The 11045-nt window shown below is 52.4% G+C and overlaps 1 protein-coding gene across 2 annotated transcripts in view; it reads right to left on the bottom strand.

The window, feature by feature from the left end:
* CDH23 (cadherin related 23) overlaps positions 1-11045 on the bottom strand; it is a 425144-nt gene that overhangs the window by 83119 nt on the left and 330980 nt on the right. For both annotated transcript variants that reach the window (XM_038744221.1, XM_038744217.1), the window contains exons 31-36: positions 10642-11030; positions 10428-10529; positions 5755-5907; positions 3723-3851; positions 2371-2499; positions 1351-1578 (exon numbers count right to left, since the gene is read on the bottom strand). In XM_038744221.1, coding sequence (XP_038600149.1) covers positions 1351-1578; positions 2371-2499; positions 3723-3851; positions 5755-5907; positions 10428-10529; positions 10642-11030 — 1130 coding nt within the window. The remainder of the gene's footprint in view (positions 1-1350; positions 1579-2370; positions 2500-3722; positions 3852-5754; positions 5908-10427; positions 10530-10641; positions 11031-11045) is intronic.

The following is an 11045-nucleotide window of genomic DNA, read 5'->3' as shown; positions in this document are numbered from 1 at the left end:
GCTGTGAGGGGAGGTGGCGCAGCGGAGGATTCTGGGGTGAGGCTGGAGGTCTGGCTTGATTGGCTGTCGACATGATAGTTGGGCAGGGACTGAAAGGATAGATTCAAGGAAAGGGAGGCCACGTGTGCATGCATGTGCATATGCATGTATTTGTGCATGAGTGAGTGTCCTGGGAACAAGAGTTTTGCACTTGGGCACCTGACCGACTGCAGGAAGACACAGCCCCGGCCTTTCCCTCACTTCTTGCTAGAGCACTACCTAGTTACCCAAGCCCAATTTTTAAAAACCTCTAGGCAATTCCATAAGCTTTTGGGTGACTCGTCTCTATCTGACAGGAAATTCTTTCCCAAATTCATTCATTCATTCAATTGTACTTATTGAGCGCTTACTGTGTGCAGAGCACTGTACTAAGCACTTGGGAAGTACAAGTTGGCAACATATAGAGATGGTCCCTACCCAACAACGGGCTAATCTAATCGTCTGTGCAGCCAAATAGCCTGTTTCTTCTTAACTGAAATAGGGGAAATGACAGTCCCTCTACCCTCTAGAAATCAGGCTTACCCTCAGACTTCTCTTTCAGCTGCTCCGTTAGCCTTTTCTCACAAGTTAAACTTCCCACAGCTTGGTCTGAGCTCTCTGATTTCCACCCCTCTCTCTTAAACTGTGCTGCCCAGCATCAAACCATAGGCTGGAATGGGAGAGAGTGGAAATCCCGCAACACAGGACTCCTAGACGACTGCTGAGGGGGACGGGGGGAATGAGGGGAGGCAGCAGGAGTCTTGGGCCGCACATTATTGCAGAGACCCCCGTCTGCCCTCAGCAGGCTAATGATCTGATAGAGAATCTGTCCAGAGCTGGAGGGTTTGTCACCAGGAAATATTTACTGAGGATACTGACCTAATAATAACAATAATAGTAATTGTGATATTTGTGCCAAGCACTATACTAAGCTCTGGGGTGGATACAAGGAAATTAGGTTGGACACAGCCCCTGTCACATACGGGTTCACAGTCTCAATCTCCATTTTATAGATGAGGGAATGACAGTGCAGAGAGTTTAAATGACTTGCCCAAGGTCAAACAGCAGACACGTGGCGGGGCCAGAATTTGAACCCAGGTCCTTCTGGCTCCCAGGCCCGGACTCTACTACTACTCCACTACTGACCACACACCTCAGAACCCTGGCAGGGGACCGAGGGCAACAAATGGCTGGCTAGCCCAGACCGAGCCGGGTCCACGCTTCCACCTACCTCACTGTCTGCCCCTATGGCAGCTCTCCAGCAGAACTTCTCTTCCAGATACCGCTGGCTCTTCCCCACACCCTCCCGCTCTCCTCCCTCTGTGCACTCACCGACAGGGCTGGGGTGCCTTCGTCTTCCACTGTGACCACCAGGTGGTAGAAGCTCTGGCGTTCGCGGTCTGGAGGGGAGGGCCGGGTAGCGATCTCCCCTGTGACCCGGTCTATGCGGAAGGTCATGTCCTCATTCCCCTGAGTTATGTAGTAGGACAGGAGGCTGTTGAGCCCAATGTCTCGGTCGCTGGCTCTAACCTGGACCACAGCAGTGCCCCCGCCCACATTCTGTAGGAGGCATGGAGGGAGGAGGGAGAGATGGAGAGAGAGACACATCAGTGCTGCGGTTAGGTGCTATCTCAGGTTGGTAATGGGCTGGCTTTTCCCAAATTCTCCCACTGACAGATAATTTTGCCTCTTCCCACTCAGGTTCCCACCTAGTTGGAGCCCTGGAGAATCAGGAATCTGGGCATCCTGAGCCTGATTCCAAGGGAGACTGGGACCCAGATCAGCAGATGTTGGCAATAAATTAGAATAGTTACTTCCCAACTCCAGCTTTCTCAGGGAATGGGGCTGGTCTCTAGCAGGAGATCCATCCCTTGGTGCCCCTCGGGAACTGAGGTGGGATGGGGGCTGGGAAGACCACCTCAATCAATCGCTGGTATTTATTGAGTACTTACAATGTGCAGAGCACTGTACTAAAAACTTGGAAGTGTACAATATAATAGAATTAGCAGACACATTCCCTGACCACAATGAGTTTACAGCCTTCACTCAGAGATGCCCCTGCCTCTAGTTCCAGAGGCTTGGCAGTGACAGCACAACTGGAAGCTCTGGTCTTGGGGGCACTGTCCCCACTTCCAGTAAAGCTCTCCCACTGGCTGGTTGGCTCCCCGTTACTCCCCATTCTGGCTCCCATGATAGGGCTGAGGTAGGTGCTGGCATTCACCCCTTAGGCTGCCCAGGTATATACCCAGGCTTTATCCTGGCTCTCCAGTGAGCAGGGAAAAATGGAGCCTCTCTGTGCTGCTGCTGCCCTCCAGAGTGTTGTGACCTGGGCAGTGGAGAGTGGGGTCTCACCTCATTTACTGTGACGTTGTAACCAAAGGGACTTTCAATGACTGGGGGGTTGTCATTGACATCCAGGATGGTCACCCGCAAAATGTGGTCCTTTCTCCGAGGTGGGGAGCCACAGTCAGAAGCCTGGACCTATGGAAGAGGGAAGCAATGGGATTAGGACTGGTGGTGGGGCTGGGGGTGATGGAAGAAAGGGTTCATGGCTTTGGGATCCAAGAAACCTCGAGCTTTTCCATCATCTTCCTTTAGGATGGAGGTATAGAGCACATTTGCCTGTTCCATTGGTTGGAGTAGAGCAACAGTGGCCAGCATGGGGCAGCTGGTCTGGACATACTCACCTGTCTGGACAGCTCCCTGCATCCCCTCAAGAATAAAAGAGGCCTGATTTGATGTCAGGGGGACACTGGCCACAGCAGCCCATCACTGGGAGCACAGCTTTCCTGGGTAATGACCATCTCCCTACCCTCCTCACTCTGCGATCTGGGCCATGTGACTTGGGCCATCCAGGAAGAAACTCTCTGATGGCTGGAGTCATTGTCTGGCAGGCAAGCACCTCTTTTAAGGCCAGCAACTGCTTGGCTTAGGTTGGGGAGACAGAAGTGGAGGCAAGGGAAGAGCCGATTCTAAAAGTTCCTACTCCCCGGTGACCCCTGCAACCTGTCTGAGCCAGCCTCCCAGCCTCCCATCCCACCAGCCTCCCAACCTCCTAACCTGGCTCATTCCAGGGCTCCAACACAGCCTGAGAGTTTCCATTCAGGGCTGAGAAGACCCCAAACGGTGGCTTTCTGGCCTGTTTGCTCTTAGAGGCCTGCCACGTTCCAGCCTTCATCAATCATTGGTTTTTATGGAGCATTTACTATGTGCAGAGCATAGTACTAAGCACTTGGGTGAGTACAATACGTCAGAGTTGATAGGCTCATTCCCTGCCCTCAAGGAGCTTACAGTCTAAAGGGGTAAATATTAATATAAATAAATTACAGATCTGTAAGCAAAATGAGAAGCAGCATGGTGCAGTGGATAAAGCATGAGTCTGGGAGTTAGAAGGTCATGGGTTCTAATCCTGACTCCTCCACTTGTCTGCTGTGTGACAAGTTCTCTTTGCCTCAGTTACCTCATCTGTATAAAATGGGGATTAAGTGTGTGAGACCAATCTGGGACAGGACCTGTGTCCAACCTGATTAAACTGTAGCTACCTCAGTGCTTAGAACACTGCTTGGCACATAGTAGGCACTTAACAAGTACCATTATTCTCATTATTATTATATGTACATAAACCCTTATCTCCCCACTGAAATCCCTGCTCCCTTTTTGTCCCTTTGTTCCCAGTGGAAAGGTATCACTTCTGCCCCATTCACCTTGAGAATATAGCGATCCAGGCTTTCTCGGTCCAGGGCCTTGACCACAAATACCTCTCCATAGGTGCCGTTGGTGGTGACGATCTCAAAGACCTGGCCAATGTTTCCTGAGGCCAAGGAAAATATCACCTGGAAGAAGAGGAAACCGGGTCACAGGGGAGGGCTGGGGAGGGAGTAGGAGCTCAGTGGGAGCACAGGAGGGGAGGTTTGGATAGGGAGACCATGACAATGTGCCCTTCCATAGGTCTTTGAGCTGGCCTATTGTAGGACCACAGACCTTCTTAGAAAAGACCATTAACAAAATGGACTGTGGAAGAAGTTCAGTCGTGGCCTGGAATAGCAGTGTTGCCTAGTGGAAAGGCCTAGAGGACCTGGGTTCTAACCCTGGCTCTGTCAGTTGCCTGCTGTATGTCCTTGGACAAGTCACTTCGCTTCTCTGGGACTCAGTTTCCGCCTCTGTAAAATAGGGATTCAATAGTTGTTCTTTCTCCCGCAGAGTCCGTGATCCCTATGTAGGACAGGGACTGTGTCCGACTGATTATCTTGTATCTACCCTAGTGCTTAGTATAGTGCCTGGCATACAGGAAGCACTGAACGAATACCACAGTTATTTTTAAGAAGTCACTGTCCTGCTGATGGGAGAGAGGTGGACTCCCTGAAGGATCAGAGTCATCACTACTGACTGGTGAGCAGAGGTGGCACAGTGGATCAGATATGGAGGTAAAAGGTTTGGGACAATCTCAACTCTGGGTGGGCCAGCAATATGGTTAGGGCTTGCTGGATGATAGGGAGGGGAACCAGAGCTGAGGGTGGGGAAGGGGGCAGAGGGAGGGACCTGTTGGGAGAGGAGGTGACTGTTAGGAGGAGCTGGCCCAGGACTTGCAGTGGGCTTTGACAAAGGGAGCAACCTAGGATCTCTCATAGACAAGGCCTCCCTGCACAAGAAAGCGAGATCAGAGACTTCTGACTGTCCCCTGGCAGTTTTCAATGAAGCTCTTAAAAGCTGCTCTAGCTCTACACTGCCCCATCATATGCTCACAAAGCCAGAGAAGTCTCTCTGGGCTCTATCTGGCCTCTCCTGGGCTCAGAATGAAGTTGGATTGGGTGTAATCATGCCTGGAGGCAGAGGGATGGACTGGATGACCTCAGAAGATGCCTTCCAGCTCAAAGACTCCCAGAAATAACCCACCAACCATTGTGTTGGCAGCCAGCCATTTAATAGATGGAGAAACTGAGGTAAAAAGCTAGGAGGACTCCTATCTCTCCCGTGGACCTTGAGCGGCCCTCTTTCTTTCTGCTTCCAAACCCTGTCCCTCACCCAACCTATTCTTAATTCTCCAATGACCCTCTCTGATTCATGGATCAGCGTCTCAGATTGGGATTTTCACAGCTCAGGTGCCTTCTTTCTGCCCCAGGGAAGTTAAAGTTCAAGTCAGCAGCTAGGACTTGTAAGCCTTTTTTTACTGACATAGAAACTGGAGGAAAAAGAGGGGTTTTCTCTGTCCTCCTGGCCGAAGAGAGGTGGAAGAGGAGGAGGCAGCCCTCAAACCCAGAATATTGGACCCCTGTGCCTGCACTCTCTCTCTCATCTGTGATGTCCATTCTGGACTGTAATCATCATTATCATCAGTGGCATTTATTGAGCACTTACTATGTGCAGAGCACTGTACTAAGCACTTGGGAGAATACAACAGAGTTAGCCGACACGTTACCTGCCCACAATGAGTTTACAGTTTAGAAGGGGTGACAGACATTGATACAAATATAAAGCATAATTTATAATTTAAAGATATGTAGATAAGGGGTTGATGGAGGGGCAAATACCAAAGTCTCAAAGGTCACAGAACAAGCACCCAGATGAGGCAGAAGCAAGAGGGACCTGGGAACAAAGGGCTTAATTGTGGAAGCCCTCTTGGAGAAGAAGTGACTGAGGAGAGTGGAGTTGGTATATATGGAATAGATCTGATGACCCCAGGGCTGGATTAAGGCCTGAGGAGGGGTCCTCCCTCCCCAGAGAGAGGCAGGGCAATACCTGCCCATTGCTTCCTGCGTCGGGGTCTTGGGCCTGGACCAGGGCCACCCGCTGGCCCAGGGCGACGTCCTCTGGCACGCTGACTGCAGAGTCCGATGTGACGTCAAACTGGGGGCTGTTGTCATTTTCATCCAGAACTGTGATGTAGACCTTTGTGTGAGGAAGAGGAGAGCCTCAATCCCAGGGGCGTTGGGCATGGAGGTGAATGGGGCTCTGCATTGTTGGTGGGGGTCCCAGCTGGGACCCAGGGCTTCCGGGAGGTGGCCTGGAGCAGCATCGGGGTTGAGCTCAGCCAGTGATTTTTCTAGGCTGAGCTAGGGACAACTGGAGGAGCCAGGGTTGGGGGAAGGGGCTGGGAGGCAGGTGTTTGGTGAAAAGGAGCAAAAGTCTTCCCCATTGGTCATCACCTATTCATTACCTCTTTTGTTGTGGTGGGCCTGCTGCAACCCTGAGCTTGAGCAGGTTGGGGAGGAGGTTTGCTGTTTGCAAACTGCTGTTTGCCCTGACAGACCTCCCCTGGGACCCCCACCCCTACCTCCCCTGACAGACCCAAGAGAAGCCTGGAGCTCTGCTCTCTGCAGTCCCTTCAGGCTCTTGTCACCTGGGGCTGTTTCAGAGGCCCAACTCTGTGTCTTCCAGCCACAAAACTTGGGGCACTGGCTCTGTGGGTATCAGATGGGCTGAGGAAACTTGCCTTAGCCCCTTCGGAATGACACTGAACCCACAGACAACGGAAACCACGTTCTGTGGGGAGGGAGGGGGTAGGGTCCTGATGTGGGGGGAGGGACAGTAAGCAGGATGCAGTGGGGGAGTTACCGGCAGGCTTTGAAGAGCTAACATGTTAGAAGCTCTCCGAAGCTCTCAAGTCCGATTAGAGACTCATGGCAAGTGATGCCGGCAGTCCAGCCCATCATCTTGGGGCTCCATCACCCGCAGTGTGTTAGCTAGCTGCCTGAGCCGCCTCCCACGGAACCCACCACTCTCAACTCTGCCCTTTTTAGATGGCACAGATTCGCCTGTGCTCTGCATCCTCCTGGACTCTTCTTCATTCATTCATTCATATTTATTGAGCACTTACCGTGTGCAAAGTACTGTACTAAGCACTTCTGCAATCAGCTGTGAGATCATTTCACTTTTCAACTGTCATGTCTGTCCTCTCTCTGCCTGTATCCCTCTTTCTCCCTTTTGTAGCTACTTGTTGGAGAATCTATGCTCCTAAGCACCTTGGGGAGTGCTCCTGAGCAGCCAGGGGGGAGTTCTTTGCTGAAGAACCTAGAGTGCTCTGGTCACAGGATCTGGGGTGTGGGCTCTCCTTGATGTAGCTGGTGCCTCGGCTTAGAAGCGCTCACAAATGCCTGTGAGCAGCAGCAACCACTTTTGGGGCTAGTGGGCCACCAATCGCCGGGAGACACTCCCTGCACTTGTGCAAGCCTGCAGAAGTGCAGCCGCACCCTGCTGTATTTTATCAGACACTGAGTGTGGTTGGGGGAGGGGAACGCTTCCTGGCTTCCACCCAAGCTGGTAGTGGGAGGGCGCTGCAAACTGTGAACAGGGAGTCCTTGCTCTGTGCCCCAAGGGACCCCTGCCCTAGCTGGCTCCCACTCCCCTACCCACTTCAGGCCTAAGCCAGGAACCCCGGGGGAGGAGGGGAGACAGATGTTATTCAGATGGTGGTGGCTGGGCTGTACCCACCAGGCCCTGGGAAGGGAAGTGGGTGGAGAGCGCGGTTGCGGCGGAAATGGAGGGCCGGGGGTGAGGGTGGAGAGAGAGGGTTGGCAGGTGTAGGTGTCACTGAGGAAGCGCTGTCACCTTTAATGTGGCACAGTCCTGCTTGGCAGAAAGAGAGCAAGGGGGAAGGGATCAGGTCACCTGACATGCAGGGTATTTTACTCTGCTTTTCTTATGCTCAGTGATTGCATGGGCCCGTCCTCCACCTTCACTGCAGACACAGAGCAGACTATACTGCAGCAGGAGGTAGGCAGGGCAGACTTTGGGAGTCATTGAAGCTTCCCGCTGGACGGGACCTCCAAAGTTCATTTGAGTCAGCACCCTGCCACTTCCAGACTTGTCTTCCCTTCAGCACCCTGTTTCCAGGCAAACTCCAGTTTACCCATGGAGAGTTAAGGTGGTTAAGTCACTCAAGGACTTAAGAACAGGACCCTTCCCCCCCGCCCCCCCCATCTCCTGGAGGCAGGGGAAGGCTGTAATGACCCCTGGAAGTTATCTTCCAGCTGAGAATTTTAGATTAGGGAGTCAGCAGCCAGAGCGGGGTGGCAGTGGGGGAACAGGCTGGGGAGTGCAGTGTCGCCACTTCCTCTCCTTGAGCCAACTCATGTCCCCTTGTCCCTGAAAGGCCTCATTCTGGGAATGGGAATGGGGCTTTCTCCAAGAGAGCTGGCTGTGATGGTGCAGGATCGGAGGGATACAGTGTTTGCCCCTAAGGGCTTCATGGGAACTTCTCCCTGAACCCATTGGGATGAAGAAAATAGAGAGGAACTTCCCCCTTGTATGTCCAACTTTCCTTTCCTAGACCTAGCCCATCTGCCTGCCCCCTTGCTGGACTGAGGCCTTGTCCCTTGGACCTCTAGACAAGTGTACAGACCCACTGTCATAGCGAAAACGAAGGGGGACCAACTGTGTGGGAACAGGGGTAGAGTGGGATGGCAGCATTGTGCCTCTACTCACCTTCTGCAGGAGGGCAGCCAGAGAAAGAAAGACAGAAAACAGACTGTTATTGGTTTGGTTTGCTCCTTCCACACAGGAAAGACTACACCTGCAGGAAAGAGTTGTCTACACCCAAAATCTCCAGTTTCTCTCCTTCAATTCTCTCCTTGACCCCTTCCAATCTGGCTTCTGCCCCCTTCACTCCACAGAAACTGCTCTCTCAAAGGTCACAAATGATCTTGTTGCCAAATGCAATAGCCTCTATTCCGTCATAATCCTCCTCGACCTCTCAGTTGTCGACTCTTTCCCTGGAAACATTATCCAAACTTGGCTTCACGCACAGTGTCTCCTGGTTCTCTTCCTATTTCTCTGGACACTCATTCTCAATCTCTTTCATGGGTTCCTCCTCTGCCTCCCACCTCCTAACTGTGGGAGTCCCTCAAGCTTCAGTTCTGTGTCCCTTTCTATTCCCCATCTACAACCACTCCCTTGGAGAACTCACCTGCTCCTATGGCTTCAGATATCATCTCTATGCAGATGATTCCCAAATCTGCATCTCCAGCCCTGATTTCTCTCCTTCTGTACAGTCTTGCATTTCCACCTGCATTCAGGACATCTCTACTTGGCTGTCCCATCATGGACACCTCAAGCTTAGCATATCCAAAGCAAAACTTATCTTCCCACCCAAACCTTGTCCTTCCTCTGACTTTTCTTTCACTGTAGACAACACTACCAGCCTCCCTCTCTTACAAGTCCATAAGCTTGACATTATCTTCAACTCATATCTCTCATTCAACCCATGTATTCAATCTGTCACTAAATCCTGTCAGTTCGACCTTCGTAACATCGCTAAAATCCCCTTTCCTTTCCATCTAAACTACTACCATGTTAATTCAAGCACTTATCATACTATGATTACTCCCTACTCCAATCCATACTTAACTCTGCAGTCCAGATCATTTTTCTTACAGAAATATTCAGTCCGTGTTTCCCCACACCTCAAGAACCTCCAGTGGTTGCCCATCCACCTTTGCATCCAACAGAAAAACCTTACCATTGGTTTTAAAGCACTCAATCACCTTACCCCCTCCTACCTTACTTCCCTGATTTACTACTATAACTCAGCCTCCACACTTTGCTCCTCTAGTGCCAACCTACTCACTGTACCTCAATCTCATCTATCTTACCATCGACCTCTCGCCCACATCCCTGCCTCTGGCCTGGAATGCCCTCCCTCTTCATAATCTAACAGACTATCACTCTACCCACCTTCAAAGTTTTACTGAGGTGCATCCCCTCCAAAAGGCCTTTCTTCCTTGACTAGATCCTCATTTCCTCTTCTCCCACACCCTTCGGCGTAGCCCTTGCACTTGAATTTGCACCTTTTATTCATCCTTCCCTCAGGCTCACAGCATTTAGATACATATTCATAATTTATGTATTAATATTAATGTTGGCCTCCCCCTCCAGACTGTAAGCTCCTTGTGGACAGGGAAGGTGTCTACCAACTCTGTTACCTTGTACTCTCCTACCTGCTTAATACAGTGCTCTGCACACAATAAGCACTCAATACAATGATGGGCTGAAAGGTAGGGGCAGGGACTGGGGAGGGGCTGCTTCAGCTCCAGCGGCTGCCTCCAGACCCCACTGCTCTGCTCTTCTCCAGACAAGATGGAGAGGCCAGAGTCAACCATCAGCCATCCTGCTGGTGGCAGGGCATATCTGAGGACAGATCCTGAGATCTGTGGGATGGGGTTGGCTGGGAGAAAGCCTGGTGGTCGCTACTCCTACATAGAGGGACACACCAGCCTAGAGAAGATCCTCCCAGTGCTCTCTTTGGGGCTCGCGTTGCTCTCCCTCGGGGTCTATCGGTTATCCCAGACTTGTCCTGGGCCTATGGAAGGCCCACAAGGCTCTCTCTGTGCCCCCTGTCCTGTGCTCAGGGTAATGGGGCAAAGATGACCAGCTCCAGGATAGGTCCTCTGCTACCCAGCTCCAGGACCACTCACCACTGTGGAGTCGACCTTGGGGCCGCCGTCATCTGCCACCACTGTCAGCACATGGAAGTCCCCTTTCTCCCGGTCCACTGGGCCCTGGACGGTGATCACGCCCTGTGACGGAGGCCCAGGGGGATGGCGGTGAGGATCGGGGCCCTATACCAGCCGGACCCTCCCGGGGCAGCTTCGCCAGCCTCCTCCCGCCTCACCCGGGCCCGTGACATACGGTGACCCCGTCGATCTTGAAGAGGGCCCGGGCCTGGGCATTGGTGTTGGGGTCGAACTTGTAGGTGATCTGATTGAGGTTGTCGATGGAGTGGGCCTGCACCCGCAGCACCTCCGAGCCCCAGGCCAGGTTCTCAGGAATGGCCGCCTCGTAGGAGGAGTTGGAGAACTGCACGGCCTCATCCAGCTCATTCAGCAGGCTGACGTAGACACTGCAGAAGCCCTGGTGGTTGGGGGGCGCCTGGTCTGTGGCCGAGATGTTCATCAAGTAGCTGGTCTTGGTCTCGTAGTCCAGGTAGTCGATGGTGGTGATGAGTCCCGTGCTCTCGTCAATCTCAAATTTCCCTTCCGAGCCAGACAGGATGCGGTAGCTCACCAGACCGGCATTCCCTGGGGGGCACAGCA

This window comes from Tachyglossus aculeatus, chromosome 3, assembly GCF_015852505.1.
Source record: "Tachyglossus aculeatus isolate mTacAcu1 chromosome 3, mTacAcu1.pri, whole genome shotgun sequence".
Taxonomy (NCBI): domain Eukaryota; kingdom Metazoa; phylum Chordata; class Mammalia; order Monotremata; family Tachyglossidae; genus Tachyglossus; species Tachyglossus aculeatus.
The sequence above is the reverse complement of the archived record's forward strand: the minus strand, read 5'-3'. Positions and strand labels throughout refer to the sequence as shown.